At 41.7% G+C, this 22334-nt stretch overlaps 1 protein-coding gene across 3 annotated transcripts; it reads left to right on the top strand.

Moving 5' to 3' along the window:
* The first annotated feature begins 137 nt into the window (after positions 1-137).
* On the top strand, positions 138-15559 carry LOC119436726 (ubiquinone biosynthesis protein COQ4 homolog, mitochondrial-like). 3 transcript variants are annotated; one of them, XM_049659872.1, is made up of 7 exons: positions 138-382; positions 540-653; positions 729-825; positions 897-999; positions 7790-8013; positions 9467-9579; positions 10671-10792. In XM_049659872.1, the coding sequence occupies exons 1-6, from the start codon at positions 262-264 to the stop codon at positions 9573-9575; spliced, it is 768 nt and encodes a 255-aa protein (XP_049515829.1). In that variant the 5' UTR covers positions 138-261; the 3' UTR covers positions 9576-9579; positions 10671-10792. The 3 variants fall into 3 exon arrangements, with proteins under 3 accessions (XP_049515829.1, XP_037559634.1, XP_037559632.1); XM_037703706.2 differs by lacking the exon at positions 9467-9579 and adding an exon at positions 15316-15559 and having other exon boundaries at positions 139-382; positions 10671-10846; XM_037703704.2 differs by lacking the exon at positions 9467-9579 and adding an exon at positions 15316-15559 and having other exon boundaries at positions 139-382; positions 10671-10892.
* Positions 15560-22334: the final 6775 nt, after the last annotated feature.

The following is a 22334-nucleotide window of genomic DNA, read 5'->3' as shown; positions in this document are numbered from 1 at the left end:
GTGGATGTGCGCGTGCTGGATGAAACACGATCAAGGTGCAGCTTTCCAGTGACATCAACATCACCGTGTTTTGGTTTTGGTTTTGTGAAGCAGCGTGCGCTGTGCCAACGCCTCCTGGCTGTGCGGTCCCTCGGCTACAGTGGCTAGAATGGGTACCTCGGCTACAGTGGCTACCTCGGCTACGCTTTGAGTGTTTTGATTGTGTAGTGTTTGCTTATATAACTTAGCATCACAGCTGTGGTGCTTTGACAGAGTAGAACTATGAAACGTGCCGCTTGCAACTTACCACGTCTGCTTGGACGAAGGCATGCTTACAATTCCTTTTTAATGACTCGTCGGTCTCTCGCACAAGGAAACAGCGCAGAGGTGCAAGACCATGGTGGTAAGTCGCAGATCGATTGTCGGGCCAACGCCTCCTATAAAGACTTGTTGGTCAGGCAGCACACGGCAGTTTCACACGTTGATCTCATTATATTTGAAGCTCAAAGGAAGCATGCTGTAGTCAGCTGCACTGGCGATTCTTTTTTTCTACCGTGCAGACGCACATGAGCAAGGTCCCTTGTATCCCGGCCACATACCAACAACTTTCGCTCAGAAGGCTCTTATATCAGTCGGTTCTGCTCTTGCCGCTATAACGGACCCTTTTAGGGATGGTAAGTGCTGATGTTTTGTAATTTGGCTGCAAGATTACCTGCACATCTTGTAAAATTACTTGCTGGTCCTTGCAGACATGGTGGCTGTCTTTGGAGAAGTAACAGGAGCGTACGCTTTCCGTGATTTGCACAGAATTATGTCTTATGACGAGGAAGGCCGACAGATATTAAGGTAAGGTTATGTTGTTTTTATGTGTTAACACTAGAGGCAGTGCGCCAACTGTTAACACGGATCTCTCGCAGAGACCGGCCGAGAATCAACACTCGCACGGTGGATTTGGACTACCTTAGCCGCCTTCCTGATTACACTTTTGGCTACACATACTATCGGTTCCTGCATGACAACGTGGGTACTGGTATTCTTCCATTTGGTAGTGTTTTCAGAATGAAAACAGCCGCGGAAATGCGAGAATTATGTCTCGTTTGCGCAAGTTGGTGGTGTAAGCTGTACAACTAGTATGCAAAGGATGGTGGGGCAGAATATAAAGAAAACGTAAATATGTCAATTTACGTTTCACTGTGTGTTCGATGGAAGTGTAAAGCGTTGAATGTGTAAGTGCAAACGGAGGTCGTATAGTCATAGACTGAAAAAATGAGACAATTGTGCAAAATATTTGTATTCTAAGCAACACTTTTCAGTTGGTAGTAGTTAGGCATGTAGCAAACAGTACACAGGCTCCGTACACTGGTTAGGGGGAAGTATGGATGGATAAGGATGAACCCTTTAAATCGGGTGGCAGCTCGCGTTACTTAGCCATGACTAGTAATATATTTTGTACTAAGTGGAGGGTGAAATTTTACTCTCGCCTTGATTTTAGCCACTAATCAGATAACCTCCATTTGGTTATTTCCACCTGCTTAAAGTCTGTTTTGCCTCCACTGTCCGCAAACCCCAATGCTTAGAAAAAATTAGCCCCATTGCTTTGAAGTGCAGGGCGAAGCCCTTTACAGAAAAGTAGCAGGTGTTCGGTCATTTTCTCCTCCTTTCAACATGCGCCGGATAACGTGTCTATCCCTTGGCACTTGACTCGGGATGTCTTAGTCCAAAATACTCCCGTTCTGGCTTCAAACAACAAAGAGCTTTGTTGATATTTTCTTTGGCAATTTCCTGCTTGAAAGTTCTGTGTGTTCCCAGTGCTGATTTTGTCTGCATCCCTATTTTCCACAGACCCCTCTCTGATTCATTAACCTTTTTCTTAACCGATGGTTCTGTCCGTGTCTAATACGCTAGGTGTCTAATGTCCGTGTCTAATGTGACATAAAACACGACATGCAATGTTTCTATGTGCTTGTGGTGGGATGAGGAAGTGCATGTTTTATATACACCTTTCTGTGCTTTTGAAAACAGATAATTTGTCATTGAAAGGTGGCATTACAGTAGTACAATTTGGTAAAACCAGGCACACAGACACAATCAAGTTATATATTTGAGAATGTAAATGACATTAGATGAGATGCAGTATAGGCTAGAACAATGAAATAAAGGATTGTAAGAAGAGGACACACATTAGCACTGATCAACACACGTATATAAAGGCACTAAATGTCGGCTCTACTAAAGAGAAACCACAGCAGGGAAACGAATGTGAATTTTCAGAAAGTCGCTATTACAAGCTCTTAATTGTATGGGCAGTGCAGGACTGCAGGAAGTAATTGAGAGTTCGACAGAAGCCCGTCTGGTCGGGATGGAACATGACAAAGAAAGTCGTACACCGACCAAGTAAAACTTTAAAAGCAAAGTTTTATTTGGTCGGTGTATGTCTTTCTTTGTCAGGGCTGCAGGATAGTCTGCAACTACTAGGTGTAGCCTGTTGTTGATGTTTCCTTGGCAATGTTGTCATACATTTGCAAACCCTTTGCTTTGCTACAGCTTTATGGCGCAATGGAAATTTGCTCACTTAGGTGGTTTGACCTGTACTGAAGGCGAGGATTCTAATGCACCGGGATTCTAATGCATGGTTGCTCTCCACAGATGTACCTTTTCAATGTGTGAGTGGGGCATACTATCTCACCAACGTGCTTGATGTGGAGACTAAAAGATCAAGCACAAACAGCGACAACCACTGCACGGCAAGTGCATGCAGGGACAGCTAATTACTATATCTGCCTTTTCATTCTACAAGCACTTTAATTTTTGTTTTAATCCCTTCCCAAATTCTTGCAGTGCAGGGTAGCTGAATTTTGCAATGTATTCATATAATCATTGTGCATTATCTATGCTTCCAACACCTTTCAGGAAGCCTTTAAGTTTTGCTTACATGTCACAGTGTAGCAGGTCACGCAACGAACACTTTCCAGATAAAATTTTCACCCATGCCTTTGAACTTTTTTGTGTGGACAGCACATTATCAATTTGCATATAATTAAATGCTTCAATTGCATTAATAGCTATAGTTTTTAGCAAGCTGGAACTAGGAGCAAGTTCGTCATAAATGGGATTTGCACAGTTTAGTGGTGTGCCCATAATTTATGCAAACATCAGTTAATTATTCATCCGTTCACCACCTTGTTTCAACCAATTTGTTTCAACCAATCAATCATTTGAAAACGAAAGACATGACCTGCGCACAGCTCTAAATCAGCTGGATAAAAAAACCACTCACCTTGAACAAGATCTTGGGACCATAGCCTCGAATATCACAGCTACAAAATGCCACAAAAGCACTGCTGAGATTTTTGAAAACTACCGGATTGAGTGACCGTCTGTGGGGATCTGGACTGAGTGACTGTCAGTGATAGAGCAAAAAACAGTTACCACGTCGGCGATGCCCACAGTGGACTTTATCCTGTTATCTTAATCTCTCCCCCCCCCCCCCCCGCCCTTTTTTTTCCCTACCCCCAGTGTAGGGTAGCCAACCGGGCTCAGTCCTGGTTAACCTCGCTGCCTTTCATTTATCATTTTCTCTCTTCTCAGGCTGCAGAAGCAAGAAATCACTGTGGATGTGGTATAGTGTGAGCATAAAAATGAAACATATGGTACTAAAGAATAAAGGGAGCTGTTGTGTGATCTCACAGAATTAAAACGGCATGTTGTGCAGACTCGTGTGCATAGCAGTTTCACACTTAGTGTAAGCATGTATTTTGCCTCCCGAAATACTTTGAGGTTGCACACTAGGGGGGTATTCTGTAGGTGTCCACCTAGTGGACATGTCCATTTTGTCTGCTGCTGAAGTTCTGATTGGCTGGGCTGGGGTATGCACCAGACGAAGACAGGTGCCCCCAGCCAATCAGCACTTCAGCAGCAGACGAAATGGACATGTCCACTAGGTGGACAATTATAGCATTAGAATATCCCCCCCCCCCCCCCCCCCCTTAAAAGAATGGCCTCCAAGCACTAGCAGATCCATAAAAAGGCAAATGTACAAGTATTGGCAGGAAGCGTGCAGCGTTTGGTGGCAGGAAGTTTTTCGTATTCGTGGCGGACCACAAAAGCTTGTCTATGTCTTGCTGATATATCTAAATCATTGCTTACTGTACTATTTTCTTCAAATTGCTTGTTTCCATTATGTTCTTTTAATATCATTTGTACACCAACTACTTTTAGACTCGCCTGCCTTGTAGTCAACCAATGTCGTACCAATAGGAGATCCTCTGACAGTTTTCACTTTGGGACCTCCTCCTGTAACATTTATATAGTAAGACAATTGTGTATACTTATGACGTGACAATAAACTTCAAACCTTGAACTGGCCTGCGACATCTTGGTACGTGCGCTGCCAGAACATATCACTATATTCTCTTCCCGAAAAATTTTTTTTTCGAAACCACGCTGTGCCTTGCAAAGTGACATACCTGTGTTCCTTTTCATGAGGCAAATGGGCGCCCATCTTCCCAGTGTTTCGGCGATACTACGCCAGATGGTGTACGAGTTGCTGGCAAACTCCACTGTACAAAACCTATAATTACAACTGACATGCACGTCGGTAAACACAAATTTCAACATACCATAAAAAACTGCCTGACATGATAAGTGTGAACAAAGAAGCAATGGTGTATTCAACAAATATGAACACGTTTTTAAATATACCTTGGTGGGACCTACAGTATCCATAATAAAACAGGCGCCAGTAAAATTATCATAGTTCAGACTTTGATCGAAGTTTTCAGTATGCAAGGCAAGTGGATGTATTGTGTGGTAACTGACTGCTCTGTTCTAGAGCTTTTCATTCATAAACTTACAGGACTCCCCAAGATAATGTTCAAGTTTTTGAACCAATATGTTGTAGATACATTAGACATAATTTTGCTAAAGGTCATTTACATATATTTTTTTTGTTTTAGATGGGCTGAACTAAGGATAAATGCATAGAGTCTGTCACCTTAATAAGATGCAGATAATCTGACTGGAGCAAGTCATAATAAAGCGACAAAAGAATCTTGAAATTAGAATAAGGCCTAGCATTTAAGCATATGGAGCTGGCCATGTAAGTAAGACAATGTGCAAATTGAATTGTAGATGTCTACTTCAATGCCAAAGAACATAGTACTTTCATTTGTGTCATTATTGTTGTGTAAATGGATTGAGAGTACTTTGAGGGTTAGAAATTGTAACAGAGCCAGGTTTATACATGGAAATATTAATCTGTTATTCTCACATGTTTCAGCAATATTGACTAGATCCTCATTATAGTTATAGTCGGGTACAACTTAAGAAGACAGGAGAGGCCCCGGCCCAGATGACCGAAGCGCAGCAGCCGATTTCCTCCGCGACTAAAGAAATAGTCCCGCTGACGCGACTCGCTCCGGCTTGAAGCGCGGGCTGCCATGCTCTCCGTCGGCGGGGACACCGGCCGTCCAGCTCATCACGCAAGTCTTTAGTGCGCGCCCATTGGTGGAGGCTCGTATGCATCCGCCTTTGAGGGCGCAAATGCCGCTGCCTTCTAAAGTTGTACCCGACTATAGACAGCAATTAAGTTCTAGCATTTTAGAATATTAATGTCATAAATGTAAACTATACACTGTAAATTGGACACTGCAGAAGTTCATTTATGTAAAAAAAAATTGTATTCATTTTATAGAGTAACAGATAGAGCGCATGGTTTAGACCTGTGATGGGGCATAAGCTCTAATGCTGACATTTATATTTTTTTATATGCGTGTCTTGCACTTTCCGAGAACAACTTATTTCTAAGAATACGCATTAAAGAACAGACACACAGAAAACAATTGCAAATGCACAAAGAGCTTAGCTCCTGATCATGGGTGAAAAGGATGAAATCTTTCAGTAGCGTCACTCTGCTTGCCGGCACCCAGAGCGGCTGCTCGGTGTGTCACCCCCCCCCCCTTCCCACTTCTCTTTCTCTTGCCACTCTTTCCTATTTCTTGACACACATTTTGTATAGTGAATGAGAAATACTTTAAAAGAGCAACACTCCTATTTTTGCCTGTCATTCGACATTTATTTCTGCAAGAAATAAAAAGGCAATATGGTAGTATGGAAGCAGTTTGACATGTCACATTTTGTAAGTGTTCTAGAAATTGTGCCGCTAGACACTGAAAACTGAGCCCACAGTTAGCAGCTAAAATGTTATATGTTAAAATGACATAATGTAAACAATGCCTTACATCATACAAACAGCTACTTTTTAGGAATAATCAGAGAAAGAAGAAAAATATTGAGCGAACACTTTGAATGGACCTTAGTACAGCTCGGGTGTATTTAACCCTTTGCGGTCCGAAACTTTTACCCACTTTCTGGCTGTTCCGGTCCGAAACTATTTAGCCAGTTTGTGGCGCCGCTAACAACACCAGCAACTGTGGAAGAAAAACTCGCAGGATAGTTATGTTTTCTCTTGCATTCTGCAGGCAACTCCTCTACCAATATTTGAGCAGCGTGTGATACCGCTCGAAGCATTCTCCTGGGTGCAGGCCAGGGTTGTTACTGCAGGTTTTGCAGAAAAACACAGTTTCCCTCCTGCTTCCGTTTGTTTTTCGATCGCTACAAGCAGCACAGTCCTTGCTGCTTCGGCCTGAGAGCTTGTAGATGAAATGGCTCCTCCCATCTAGCCTTTCCTCGCACTCCTTCCGCGCCGACGGGCCTCGCTTTTTGGCTCTAGCCCTCACGTCACCCACCAGCTGTAGGATGAGGTTGCGGCGGTACTGCAGGCGTCGCTGTTCTTTCTCACCATGATCCTGCAGCTGTGTGCGACTCAAAATAAAGCTATTGACAATGGAAACCCCTAGAAGCTTTCACTAAATGCGCCACCGTAAAACGCACGCGGTGAAAATGTGGTCATGCTTCTCAGCGAACCGCGCTAACGTGCGGTTGCGCGCACAAGTGAGAACGCTCTGGTATCCAGAAGCCGTGCTGAACATTGTGCTGCACCCTAGTGCAAAAAGAAGTAAACTTCAACAAACAAAGTTTATTTATCCCTCAAGAGATGGCGCATCATGTATACAAAGAATGCACACAAATCGCTGTGAGAAAAACCGCGAACACCCTTGTCGGGCGGTGCCCAACAGCAGACCGCTACGGCCGTGTTGCATTGTCGGGCAGGGCCCCACAACGGACCGCAAAGGGTTAAGGTATAAAGAATGAAATTAAGCTGACACGAAAGCATATTGAAAACATATTGACTCCTACTCTTGCATGTTCAACTAAAAAAGTGGTGACTGCAGCACACCAGTTTTGCTGTTAGAAGTGTGCAGAGATCCATTTTCATGACATCTTGCTTCTTTGAAAATTATTACACTTGAATCCATTTTAATCGTCGTCTGCCAGTGCAGTTATGGTAAATGTCAGAACAACGCAGATTGCTACAAAAACAAAACATTACATTTAACTAAAATAAGATAAACAAGATGCTGTAACTGTATTTACATCACTCCAATTCAGATGTGTCTGAATGCAGCTGTCTTGACTCGGGCAGGATGCTTGGTCATAGTTGAAGTTTGAAACAGTCCAACACAAAATTAATTTTAACAGTGCTATTATACTTTCAGTCTTGTAGTATAACTACCATAGTATTGCACCGTGTTTAAGAATAATGCGTAGCAGCATGTGAATATGCGCAGAGTAAGCTGGTACAGCTCATGCATATGATAGCCTTGTGTTTTCTATTGTCTCTGGCAGACATGACCTTGATAGTTGCTTACTTTTTTCTTTCTCAATTTAATTTTTTTTTTTTCCCTGGCAGAATGTGACACCTGACTCGAGGCTTCCTGTGCAGTTTGTTGATGATGCTGAGTTGGCTTATGTGGCTCAGAGGTATCGTGAGGTGCACGATCTGATCCACGCAATCCTTGAAATGCCGATCCACATGCTGGGTGAAGTGACTGTCAAATGGGTTGAAGCTATCCACACTAAGCTGCCCATGTGCTCAACTGGTGGACTTTTTGGAGCAATGCGTCTGAAGCCAAAGTAATGTAATGCTTGGTGCTGTCTTCATTTGTACCGTTTCAATTTTTTCCAGGCTGTTTCAATGACATATCCTTGGCTGATATAATGCGATGAGTCATTTATTATCATTCACCATTCACAAACAGCAGATCCTGGTAATATAGGCAGAGCGCCACTTGTACCACTGACAAATCTATGTTTTCCTAGCGCATTAGACACGGACAACAGAATGAACACGCACAGCTCTGTGCGTGTCCGTTCTTTTGTCCATGTCTAGTGCACTGGGCAAACATAGATTTGCAGCACCAACTAGCCCAACACTGGACCACTGCCAAAGCACGAAAAGGGAATTGAATCTTTGCATTATTTTCACCCTTATCTTGAAGCATTGTTCAAAAAAGTTGCATTGCATTTCTGTGCTGTGCATGTTGCTTGCTCAAAGTTGTTTAATATTTATAATGCGTGCTCTAGGGTGGTTAAAACTGCAAAGGCTTGTTGGCTTATTTTGGGATATTTTAGGTATATTGTCAAACATTCAGACCTGTTATATCTGGTGACATTATGTTATGTGACCTATTATGTTATGGCATGCTCTCTCGAGTGCATTTTTTCTGATAGCATGAGGCCCTGTTGCATATTTGAATTCCCTTTGTGCATTCTGCACAACAACACAAAAGTCATCCCTATAAACTCCTAACAGTACCACTTAGTTACTGATGTGACAAACAACTTGTGCACAATATATAATGAGTGGGTGCCGATTGAAGTTTAGGTATCAGTAGAATGAAGGAAAAGGTGGTTTGTTTGGCAAAACCTGATGCTACTTGCCACTTGCACTTAAGGAATACCAAAATGGTATGCCTTGCTATGGGTGGATGCTTGTTAAGCAAAAGAAAATGCAGAAAAGAAAGATATGCAATAACTTTGGCTACTTTTGAAGTTCCCGCACCAGCATCCTGTGGCGTCATGAATTTTGATTGTCTGCTTAGGACTACTTATCCTAATTGTTCTTTTTTTTTTAAATAATGAAAATGGCATTCTGATTTGCAGAAGTCAAAGACAGAGCCTAGCAGGTTTTCAAGAACTTTTTCTTTATGGGGATGCCAGAATTTTGCAAAAATACTTTGAAATCCATGGTGTTACATTGACAACCCAGTGCTCTGGCTTGTGCGTGAATTTTAAAATATGTATTGGAATTTGGCCTTATTTGTTTCTGCCAAATAAATGTAAATACAATTTTGAAAGTAAAGCTTACTGGTTTAAGTTGATTTAGTGTTGCTCATTAATTAATGTTCCTTTAATTTAGCTATGGTATCTGTGGCAGTTGAGATGCTGATGCTGTTTTGTAGCTGTTCTTACAGCCTTCTGTTTCGAGTATATGCGAAGCTCATTAAGCAATATGTGAAATTCTGCAAGTTCCCTTACCCACATATCTTGATTGACTTGCACATTATTGCGTACGTTGCCATAGAAGTGGAAATAAAGCAAGAGCACTCAAGCTGGTGTCACTATCCTTGCCACCATCTCTTCCACGCTACATCCTCACTGCTTGCAAGCCTACTGTCAGCTCAAAGGTGCCGTGAGCAGGTCGGCCGTCTTTGTAGGGTAACCAAATAATGTGAAAAAGTCTTCTTCCAGAATTTTGTGTATCTCATATAAAGCAAGCATTTTCTTTTTCCAATGATTAGAGTATGTGATTAAAGTTAGCTAGCTTTGGTAGAGGTGCTTCTTTGCATAGCTATTCCAGAATAATTTCATTACTCATAAGAGCCCTATCTGTAATTGCCAGATGTGCCTCTTGGGCTGTTTATTACATTTACACTAAAGGAATTGTAATGGTTTATGTTCAGTTTGCAAAGGCAGAAAGACTGGTTTCTGTTGGTTTTGTTATTCTTGAAATGGATTCCTAAATGTTAGTGTGGAAGAGACAAGAGTGCTGCAGTATTTGTTATGCTTTTTCTGTTGAAGATCTGTGCAAATAATTGCTGGCATGGGTTGTGGTGTTGCATTTCTGTTTTTCCATGGTGACATTTTGGTGCATGTGTAATTATTGTCAATAATTTTCATATTGTATCTTACGCATAAAGTTGAGGTTTAAGTAATTAACCTCTTCCATGCCTTGGACAAACTGGGTTTGTCCGTGCATTTCTGGTGAAAATGGCCAAGGACGAGCTCAGCTCGTCGGCGGTATTTTGCATTTTCTAGCAACGCCAGGGACGAGCCTAGTTTTGTCTCAGTGCTTAGTCATGCTTTTGGTAGATGGCAGCGCACAGTCCCCATGGGACAGCACAAGCAGAAGCGAATTTAGTATTCTGGGATGGTTTGGTTGCGGTGAACAAAATGAATTTTGTTCTTAGAATTTGATTTTACAAAGTTTAGGCGGTAAAACAATTTTGGAAACTGGGGTATTTAAAAATAATTTGGCCATTTTTGTTCAGAAATCGGGATAATAGCATGGCACGGAAGGGGTTAATAAACAAAGGTGCAAAACAGTTTGATGATATGCAGTAGTACTCGTTGTGCAACTGTGCTTATAACATTACATATTTACTCTACTGTGTGGTAATTTGTTTTCTTTTCTTTTCGTAAGAATTTGTGTTGTAACATTATCACCAGCTACTTGTCACGGATGTTTCTGTACAGAAGCTGATTTAGTAAAATGTCTTCTGCTTTGTTAGACAACGCCGAGACTACATCAATGTTCATCTGCCTTGGGCCCTGCGTGTGGGATTCAATGCTAAGAACCTCATGTGTGTCTATTATGAGAAGCACTGGGAGGAACCCCTTATCGAGTTGCAGCAAAAATTGCGGATTGAGCCCTTTCCACGGCACACTCTTCATCAGACTGGTGGAGGTAATGCAGTACAGCTGAATCCAACACTCAGAAGGTGCTCTTAGAGGTGATTTGCTGTAATTCAGTGACATCTTCTGTTGGTGGTATACCTTAGTGTTTTGGTTCTTGAAATTTGGGTTATGAAATTCCATTCTGGGATGTTTGGTTGTGGTGAACAAAATGAATTTAGTTCTCAGAACTTGATTTTACAAAGTTTTTTGACGAACTTTTACCCAAGAGCTGTGGGGAATACATCTCTTATAGTGAGGCAAGCTAAAGAAGCTTAAATAAATACTGCCCAGTGGAGTGTCTTCGTAAACGACGACGTAATCATTGTCATCATCATCACATTTAGGAGAAATTTTAACATCAGAATGCGCAACTAAAGCTGCAATGGTTGTACAACACGCTAGGTGCCAAAAAAGACATGCCGTGTTTAAGAATGACAGAAGGAAAGAGACTGTTAACTTAGTGTTGCCAAAGTCACATGCAGTGATGATTTTTTTCAAAAGCAAACTCATACAGCCGGTGAGGTGCAAAAGTCTTTAGAACACAAACATTTCTTTGCATGCTGAAGACAGCCTAAATTCATCCAAAGCTTTTCACTGTGGAACAACTCATGGGTCCGGCATTATTTGTATTGGAATGTTAGATGTTTGTGACTATGCAATCCCACAGGTATATTTTCTGTAGACAATAGTATATATTACATTCAAGAAGTAGTGCTTGGGAATGTTTCGTAGTACCTTAGTGTATTGAAGTTTTACATTCTTTTATGTCTCTTACAATTCCCATGAGGTGTTCTGGTGGGATGGTTAAAAGTTAAGGGGACATGCTACTCGAAAAACGCGAGTTTAAAAAAAAATTACTGATTTCTTGTTCTCACTTGTTTTATTAAGTTTAGGATCTCTACTATTACGAAAATAAAAAGCAAAGCCGAGACTCAACTGGAAATGGGTTAAAATTACGTTTAAAGAGCACAAAGTAGCTGTTAAAAGCCCCCAAAGGGCCTTCTAGTGTCTCGCGGCCAACAACGCGTGGCGACTCGCCATTGCGGATCACACGAGGAGCTCGGCCAAGCCTCATTCTCCCGATAACCATAATTGCCTGGGCTGCTGTGGCGTAAAAAAATAATTTAGAGAAAGCATGCGGTTTGCCGCGTTTTTCGAGCGCTGCGACTTTCAATTTCTAACTTTAAAATTCGTTTTTCTCATAACGCAATTTTTGGCAACTTCATGAGTTTGCCCATCTTGTTTTTGGTACCTCTGGTACACAGATCTGCATGAAATTTTACCCACACTTTCTCTAAGGTGTAAGGAGTGCCGTTATCTCCTTTAAACTGCAATATTATTTATATATATATTAGAAAAATTGCAAGTAAACACTTACTGGGGTCTGGGTATTGTGGACTTCCCAAGTTCACATTTTTCACGTGTATTAAATATTTTATATGCACTTCCTACTTAGTTTTCGGCATTCTACAGTTCAATTGGAAGAATAAGAACCATCAGAGGTCCATAAATATAGAAGTTTAATGATGGAAAAAGGGGGGGGGGGGGGCACAAAGCCTATGTTTTACAGCTTTGTAATGTCGCAAAACAAAAAGTATGCAACTTGAAAAAAAAAAAAAAACTAATTATATATTTGAAATCAGCATAAAAAACTCCATAAACAGCCTAAGTTTCATTGCTATAGGGCGACATTAAAAAAAATTTGTCTTCGAATAGCATCTCCCCTTAACCTCATAGTCATGCTGGTCTTTCAACAGTAACATGCCTTGTTGTGCGTCTGCAAGTTATTTGCACATCATTATTTAGTTTTGATTATTTGTTTGGTAATTTTGCACATGTTTACAAACTTGAACTGACCTGTCATGTTTTCAAAGTAAAATGCTTTTGCAGAGTGCTCATTGAGCATGCAATTTTTATAGCAAACAAGTATATCACACTTATAGTATACTTAATTTGTCTGGACTGACATCATTAAGCATGAAATAGAAGCTTTAAATGAACAGGTGACAGCTTCAAAAGGAGTGTGGTCTTTAACATAAACATAAGTAGGCTCATTCCATTTCAAATATACCAGACATTTAGCTCAGTATTCAGTCATTTCTCTCTAAAAGTCATGCGTGATTATGACAGTCCTTCAGATTTATTTATGAACAGTCAAGCTTTTCTTTTTTCCCATTTCCTAGCCGCAACTTGAATATTACAAAAGTCATCAAAGGTGATTCGTAAAAAATAAAATTGGCACAAAATTTGCATCACCACAAAACTTCCCCAATTAAAAATTAAAGCAGTGCGCTATTGTATACAGGTGCATCAGCAATCATTACGTGTATTTTTTGCACTTTTCGGGTAGTTACAATGACAGAAACATGGCTGAATTTTCAAAAAGATATACACATGCCTTCAGCAGAGCCAATGCCACTCCATCTTTTGTTGAACAGAACAAGTGTTGGTTGATCCTTGAAAAATTGGTGTAATCGTTAATAACATTGCTCTTATCATTCAGTACCCCTTTGGCCTGCTGTGCCAGTTTAGCTTTGAGCCAACTCAGGTTTGTGGTGAGGTAACAGGTGTGTTGCCTAGTAAAATGGCACCAAAACAATGGTGTTTGTGGCATTGACCATAAAGATATATGATAAGAAGCAGAAATAACGTCGTGAATATCTGAGATTTTGAATACAAGCCACATACCTCCATTTTGAACCGACATTCACTTTTGATAATTTGACACTTAATTAGATCCGAATGTAATGGCACGTACACACTAGCGGAGAAACGCACGCGGTGCACTGCCAGCGGCAAAACGCAGCTGCGGCAGGCCGGCCACACCAACCGGCGGCGCGCCGCTGTGGCAGTCACGTGACTGCATAGACTCCTCCTCCCTTCTCGAACGCGTCAGCTCCGTCCGGGAGTTGACGCATGCAGACGACAGTGCGAAACGAGTTTCTGGCTAACACCGGACGCGAGTACGAGACGAGCAGTCGGCGGGTCCGCATGACACCAGTTTCCCGCATACATGTCACGGAAGCGGGCTGCTCTTATTGGTCTCCTTCATCCGCGGCACGTGGTAAACCGCAAAAAATCGGTCCAGGAGCGATCCCTCCCATGGCAAGAAAAACCTGTTTGGCGGCTGCTTTCGCGGTGCGTGTTTTGCCGTTAGTGTGTACGTGCCATAAAACATTACTAAGATTATTGGAGTGTGGTTGCCTGTGAAAAGTCCCTCTCTGTAGTGATTGTATTCTAGGGAACCAGTGTTCAAGGCCAACTGTAACAAATTTTTGATAGTGTTTGAAAGTTTGATAGTGAGTTTATATAGTGTAGATATAGTGCAGCTTCCGTTCAAAATTTTAAGTTTGAACTACAAGTGGATGAATCATGAAAAGCTCACAAAGTAGATGTTTGCGATACCAGGTTGGGCATATGATTGATTTAAGCTGTTTTTTTCTCCGAGTGAGAGACTACTCTCTGCTGTAAGAGGCATCACTGCTGCACAGAGGCAGAACTAGAACTTGCTAAGCGCGCATATGGTGCAGTTCATTTTTTTTTTTTTATCATTCTAGCAATGACCTTAGCCAAGCACACTGCATTTTTTGGGGGGGCTGCTGCTTTGTTTATTATCCTGATTGATATAAAGTTTTCTTCTGGAGGAGGGATCACCATGTTTGCATCACTTAAAGGATGTACTATCAAGTTGTAATAATGATCAGTTCCATTTTAGAATAGTATGAAAAGTCACTTTTATTCTAATACTTGTATTTGTAACCAACCTTAAGTTCTACTACAGAAAGTTGAGCTAGTTGGTATGGATTCATCATGAAAGAATTAAGGTAAGGCGTGCAGACACGGACACAAGAGAACCAGACAACACAAACGCCGATCGAGCGTGATGGAATTCCGACGCCAGCCAATGATGTTGTTGCACTTGATCGGCGTTTGTGTTGTCTGTTTCTCTTGTGTCCGTTTCTGTATGCCTTACCTTCTTTCACTAAGTTCTACATGCATTTTGTCACATGGCTTTCCCTTCCATTGTCCTTGTAATGACCATGCAAGTTCTTTGATTATGTTCAGTTTGTGCTCGTGTGTAATCAACCTAGTTTAATAGACTAGCATTTAACAGTGTGTAGTGCTGAAGGACATAAATTGTTTCTCTTTTGCCATACCTGCGTTTCTGTTTTCTTAAGAAACAAAGCCTTTTGCTTAATATTTTACGCTTGTATTTTATAAATAATTGTATTCTGTTCTATGATAAATTTTTACTATTCACAAACCAATATTTATTATCTTTCTGCGTGCTGGGCTGGATTCTGAAGGCAGTCGTACCCAGTTCCTCAGATGCTCAAAAATCGGCTGCAATAGGTGTCATACAAGTTCTCATTTGTTTGATCGGTATTAACTGTAACCACATCAAATACTCTTCTTGATCACTGTGTGGGTGGGAGCTTATCGTATATTACTTAACAAACATGTATTTATTCTTTGCAGAAAATAAGAAACAGTCTTGAAGAAGGTGTGGTTGGGGGAGATGTGAACTTACCATTGTATGAACACAACACCACCACCAAAAAAGACTTCTGCCTTGAATGTCACTGTCCAGAGCATGCCTTGTAGAAGAATAAATGCACTGGTAGTGCACATTGATGTTTCAGTATGTCACCACAATAAGAAAGCTGAATTGTCCTCTCCACATCAAGATGTTCTTGACAATTCTACTATGTTGTGTGTTAAAAAGGATCCTGCATTAAATTTCATAACTCTTTATCTTTGCAGTGATCTTTACCTGTTACACTGCTACACTAGCATTAGGTTTCCTAACTTCCTGTTCTCACCTTGGAAGTTTAATACTAGCATGTGCATTATAGATGTATGCTATTTGTTGTGCTTAAGAATCATCCCACTTGGAAATTGCATGTATCATCCACTGCAAAAATTCTGAGTACAAAGGACTCGTGCCCAGATTGGACATTAAAATCATGTGACAGTTTTGCAGTCAGCATTGGAATGACCTAATGGTATTGGCATTTACAGGCTTCTTTGACCTGTACCATAGAATAAGGGTCTGTGCACCCAAAAAGTAGGTTAGCACTAGCGAACATAGCATCGTCTGGTTTTACATGCAGTTCAACAGCAAATATTTGGCCTGGGAGTTGTGGGGGTACTCCCCAACCTGTAGCGCATGCAATCGCAGCTACGTAGGGTTCGGGCGAATAAGGCGATGAGCGAGTCAACTCAAATGCGTTTATTTTTGTGAGCAATAAGGCACACTTGCAGAGGGAAGTCCACTCTGTAATAAGTAATAAATAGGCTTGCCTTATTGCATGTGATAGTCATGCAAGTGGGGTCACTGACGGGTTACAGCAGGTAAAATCCGTTCCGGCAGGTTCGAGGTAGGGATGCCAGAGAGAGTGAGTCTCCCGTGGTGGCGCTCTTTTATCTCTCTTTTTACCTTTTGCAAGAAGAATAGCCTCCTCGCCTGTCGGATACCTTCCCTTTTCCCGTGAGGGTACGCGCGTTGCGAGAGGCGAGCGAGAACTGGGAGAGGGTAAAGTGCCTCTCTCTTGTCTGCGCCGGCTCCCGATGCGTCCGCAATGTGCGCACGTGACGACGGAAGTATGCGGGAGAAGACGGGCGCGTGTGCTCCCCGCAGAGTTTTTGAAAAAGATATAGTGGAACCTCGTTGATATGATTCTGCGTTATACGTTTTTCGGGATGTTATGTTTTTTTTTTGTTTTTTTCGATTATACGATTTAGTTGGATAATACGTTTAATGATACGAGTTTTGGATGATATGCTTTATTTTCCGATTATACGATTTAGTTTGATAATACATTTGATGATATGAGGTTTGGATGATACGCTTTATTTTCTTGTTCCCATGAAGATTGTATCAACGAGATTACATTGTAGTACATAAAGAATCGGCTTAGACTTTGTCTAGGTGAAAGCTTTGGTTTGGGCCCAGGTGCAGCCCATTGTAAAAAGGAACACGCTTGTGTGGCCCACGCTTTGTGGGCCCTTCAGATGCTAGAGTCTGCATAGGCGGTGCCGCTGTCGATGCATTGAGGGTGGCGCTAGGTGCACAGAAGGTCCATAATACAGAACACAGGGATCCCTTAGCTGTATTGTCACTGTATTGTTAGCCAGAACAACTAGATTCTCTTTTGTGCTGGAAACTGACGTGTCAGAGCAGCATACGCGTGCTTGTCACTTGTTTTCGGCACTGGCCCCCGTTATGTAACCAGTTTCATTAAGCAGTTTTTCACCTTTTCGGCGGGTCTACTGCCACTCACATTTGGTGCAGCTGACAGGATAACATGCCACAAACTCAACCCACCGCTTGCTTGCCCACACTGCCAGTCTGTTTTGACTGATCTGTGCACAGTGCACTGCCCTGCTAGCTGCTTCTGCCACACCATGCAGCTCGCTTCGTGCACTCATCATTGCCATGCCACTTGTGAGCTGGAATGAACCAATGTAAGCCAACCTTGCCAGGTTTACGTATACCTCCAGCTCTTCTCGTCGTCCATCTTTATATGCATGGTTCATTGCTGTTGGCTTGAACAATTTTTTTTTAATGGGAATTCACTATTATTCTGTGATGGCCTCTTCATATTAGCACTGGTGAAAAGAATGTACGTTTAGTCTTTCCCAAACACTTCAATCACAGTTTTAAAGTTAACCACACTAAACATCTGTCAACAGCCTACTTCTCTGCAGTGGTTCTTGCTTCAGTAGCCAAAACGCTCTCGACATCAACATAGAGCACTACACAGGCTGTTTTTTTCTGGCCGGGGCCTGGCCAGGCCTGAAAGTGCCATGCGCTAGCTCACCCGAGCCCAGACAGGTAGTTTCAAACCTGGCCCATACCCAACCCGGGCCCGAAAGATGCAGGCCTGGCATGGTTCGGCCCATTAGCCTTCGAGCCTAAACGAAGCATGGTCCAGTTCTTGGTTATTGTGAAGATACTGGCTGCACTGCGATTCTTTGATAGAGAGAGAGATCTGACTATGTGAGGTTTTCCCACTGGAGTTGTTGCTGTTAAATGAACAGGTTAAAAAGTAAGAAAAAATTACATCCTCTGTTAATTAGGCTCGTATGTTACTTTGTGATATGAAAGCCAATATGTACTACATTTGCGAAATAGTTGTATGGCAATATATAGCAATGGCATAGGTGACTACTGTAGTACAGTAAAACCTTGTTAATATGTACCCACTTAATAAGTAATTATGGTTTAAATATAGTCTCAATGAATCCGCCACCCAGTTACTATTGAACCTAATGTATTGGCTGACCGCTTAAGCCATAGTCGCTTAACGCATGCCAAACGGTTAGTGCGTAATATTTACTTAATTTTTCGGTGTGTACAAGCATGGAATCGGCGAAATGTCGTGCACGCAGACCATAGATAGCGAAATTGCGGTACACGGCCCATTCCCGGACGGCAGTCACCACTGACAGTGACGTCATAACATGGTAGCCATGATGTGTTTCCTGCTCCTATAGCTTCTAGCGCTTCCACATCGTCGTCATGGATGATGACGTGGATGATGGCCCTTCCCTATCCGACGTGGCTAGTGCATTGACCATCAATGAGGGTGTTCACAGAGAAGTGGGGCCTGATCGAGATACTGGCTCGCGGCTTTGCCGAGTTTGAGAATGCCGTCGTCGCTGCAAGGGCCACCACAGCGACAAGTGAATATCATAGATTTCTCACTGTCTGCTTGCAAATAAAACTTGTCTGCCTGTGTATTTCAGAAGAATTAACAAATGTTTTTTTTTTGGCCGGTAAGTCTACAGCCGCTCATCTGTCATTGTCAGTTAAGTACGTAGTACATAATTTAGTGCGTATCTGATCCACATTCCCCGCCAACTACGTATTAATGTGATTTTACTGTACTACACACTGCTACCCATTTTGTGTCACTCTTGCATTTCAAAGAACCTTTGCAATGACAGTGCTAGAATTTGAATGAACAAAATTGGCAGGAATGCAAATTTAAATACACTGGTCTGTTACCTTTCAGAATTCCATGATACACCACTGGTAGAAGCTTTTCTAAACCTATTAAATGTCAACAGGTGACATGCAAAAGAACCCTCATGTGTCACCATGTTGTCACATGGAACAATGAATTTTTACTGCTTTATCCGGCTTCATTTTAATGTAATTTTTTGGTGAGCTATTCAAGTATCAGTGTTTTGTAATCGAAGTGAATTTTGGCTCTGTCTACTTTTGTGTCTACATGTGTTGCGCAGCACTTTTCGCAGGCTTCTTTCAGGCTTGGAAAAAACCTTTATATATCACATATTAAGCAAAAAGCTGGATTGGGAATTTTTAAGGATATTCTACAATTTTCTCATTGACAGTTTTGCTCTGAATATATTATTTGAGAAGTGATCTAATTATGGTAATTAGGCAAAATTAAAAAAATTATTTGACTTGCTCCAAGTGACAGCAAACAGTATCTTGGTTTAGTCCAGCTATATGGTACTTGGACATTTCTCAATTTTGGCAAAAGTTATGTGGAGCACGTGATATATACATATACATAATATACGTGATATATAATATACACACAGTAGTGAACAAAAGATTTTATTTCCTGTAAAAAATGCATTACCTACATTTCTAAGCTATTGCTATTGGTGTATTTATAATATGCCAAATAGGGTGTGCACTTCTATCCCACTATCCACTTTGTTCATTTCATGCTGCTCCCTGTTACCTACATTTGAGTGAATGTGTTCATAATTTTGTATTTATACCCCTATTTTGGACCTCTCGTGATATAGTAAACCTGCAGTAGCATGCCAAGCCTTTCACTTGGATAGCCTCACCAGTTATTAAAATCTCTCACCAGCACGTACATATTTTGACATACTACTGGTTTATGTATATGGTTTCCTTGTGACGCATTCTTGGAACATGCAAGTTGTGTGCACAATGGGTGGCCTATGCAGTGTGAATAACATAAAGCACTGGAGTGTTACAGAGGCTATTGCCCTAGGCTGGCAGTCTGGTATGATGCAGCAGCAAATTTCTGAGCAGTTTAGCTCTGTGGACCCAAAATGCAAAATACCTTTATGTTCACTACTATATATTTATTTATTTTCATTATTGCCAATCTCTTTCCGAGACCATAGCAGGTGGGCATACAGATTGTACATGCAGGTACAATAATACATCAGCACCACACGGAAAAACAGAAACAGGAATCCAATGCACTGACAGTCATCACAAAAGTGTAAGAGCTAAAGGTATGCAAAATAAGTTTCCTTAATGATAATTAGGAATGAATACCGAGCTGAAATTCTATGAACACACTTGTAACGCTTATAGCTTATACACACTTAAATAGAAATATAATATACAAAGCACACATTTTTATCCTTGGATAATGCAAAGTAACCCACAGCAAAAGATAACAGAAATTATACATGAAATGGAGAGGTTAACAGGCAAATAACAGCAAACCTGAAAACACACTGTAGTGAGCACTTCACCACTAATATGCTTCCAATGATGGCGAAATGCCTCGGGGGTTGAGAGCGCTACTGCATTCACAGATGATATTTGCTATTTTTGAGGCAAAGTTCGATAATGAATTTGCATTAGTAACCGAGGGATCTAAACAATTCCATTCCCTGACAGCAAGTGGAAAAAAAAAGAGTGCTTGAAAGTGTCATTGTGGTATAAGTACTCTTTTAGTGTGTGTGAATGATTGTCCCGGGTTACGTGGGATTCTGATGGATGTATGTACAATGATGTCAATTTTATAATAGTTGTGAAGTAGGTGAAAAAGAAATTTCAGGTGCGCTTGTTTTGCTCTAATCGCCAGTATTTGGAGGCCAGAGTTTGTTAACATATTTGTGGGAGAATCAGTGTGCTTATATTTGTTGCAGATGAATCTTGCAGCCTTCCACTGTACATTTTCTAGTTTTTTTATGTTTGAAGCAATCGTGACACCTAAATATTTATTGCGATTACAATTATATGGACACTCCAAGCAGATTTCTGCCGTTGTCGGCACCGTGAGGTTCCATATAAAGTCCAAGGGCGATAAAATTGTCGCCGCGCTGCATGTGCGAGTGAAAGCGCACGAGGGACGCGCGCTTTCACGGAGAGCGAACGCACGGCAGAGAGCAAAAGTGATGTCTTCCGTCGTGCGAAAGGCCGTGGGGGGATGGGAAGGAGGTAGGGAAGGCGACGTCTAACTACGGCGGGGAGGCAGCACAGGAGGGAGGGGCTGCGGTTTCTACGCCGCCAGCAACTGTGTACTTGTACTTTGCGTGGCTAAGGGCGGTCGCGCGCACCGTATCTTGAAAGCGATCTCCACGCAGCTCTTACCTTTGTACATGCTGTGCTCTCGCCGCTCAGTTTCCGTTGAAGCAATAGACCGCAAGAACCTTTGCTCGCTGCTGCTGCCGTGCTTGCTCACGCCAGCGTTCTGACAGTGGTTGTCTGTGGTCATAGAGTGTGATCTATTCATGTTTGCTTGTGCGTGGTGACACCGTGCTTGTAAATTCAGTTAGTAAGCGAATGTGTCCAAGTTTATGCAGCTGCTATAACTACTATCCTTACTCCGTATAGCTCTCTACTAATTTGCTATCACAACTGATGCTTCGCCTTACGGGCGAAACTGCGACATTTTTGTTCATTCACTTTTTCAAGCCTAGTGCCTTTAATGCTGTAATCATATTTGATAGCTTCTTTGTTTTGGGCGTTAATCGGCATTTGCCACAAGTCGCACCAGTTGGAGAGATGATTTAAGGAATCAGTTAGTGCAAGGTGATCTGAATGACTGTTAATTTCTTTGTAAATAATGCAGTCGTCGGCGAGGAGCCTAACGTTGCAAGAGATACTGTCTGTGATATAATTAATACAAAATAACCAACGCCCCAGAACGGAGCCTTGTGGTACTCCGGACTTAACAGGTAGGGTTTCTGATGGTACTTGCTCAAACAGGACACATTAGGAATCCTACGTGTTAATAATCCATCTACAATGATATTTCGGAGCTGTGCGATTAATTTGTTGCGACATACGGAATCAAAGGCCTTAGAAAAGTCTAGTAGTATAATACCTGTTTGCGTGCAGTTGTTAATAGACAGTGCTAAATCATGAACAACCTCTGTTAGTTGCGTTATAGTTCGTTGCGTTAAGCTTCAAATTTACTATGCTGTAGTTCATTCCCGCCTAACATACTGTTCCTTGGTGTGGCTAACAACGACAGACACAAACCTTAATTCCCTCTTAATTCTTCAAAAGCGTGCAATATGTGCGATTTCAAACATTTCACTCCGCGAAAGCACATGACCATATTTCAAAACCTATAAAATATTGCCTATCAAGCAGTTACAGACACAAGCTATGTTTGGAGATACTACGTCAGTATCGGTTAAATTCATCACTTTTATTGGATACATATCATGTGAAGCAAACCCCGTATGCACTACGCCAGAGCTTAATTACAAACCTCGATCACGCACCAACTACGGAG

The sequence above is a fragment of the Dermacentor silvarum genome, chromosome 1, assembly GCF_013339745.2.
Source record: "Dermacentor silvarum isolate Dsil-2018 chromosome 1, BIME_Dsil_1.4, whole genome shotgun sequence".
Lineage (NCBI taxonomy): Eukaryota > Metazoa > Arthropoda > Arachnida > Ixodida > Ixodidae > Dermacentor > Dermacentor silvarum.
Note: the sequence above shows the minus strand (reverse complement) of the source record. Positions and strands in the feature narration are given on the sequence as shown.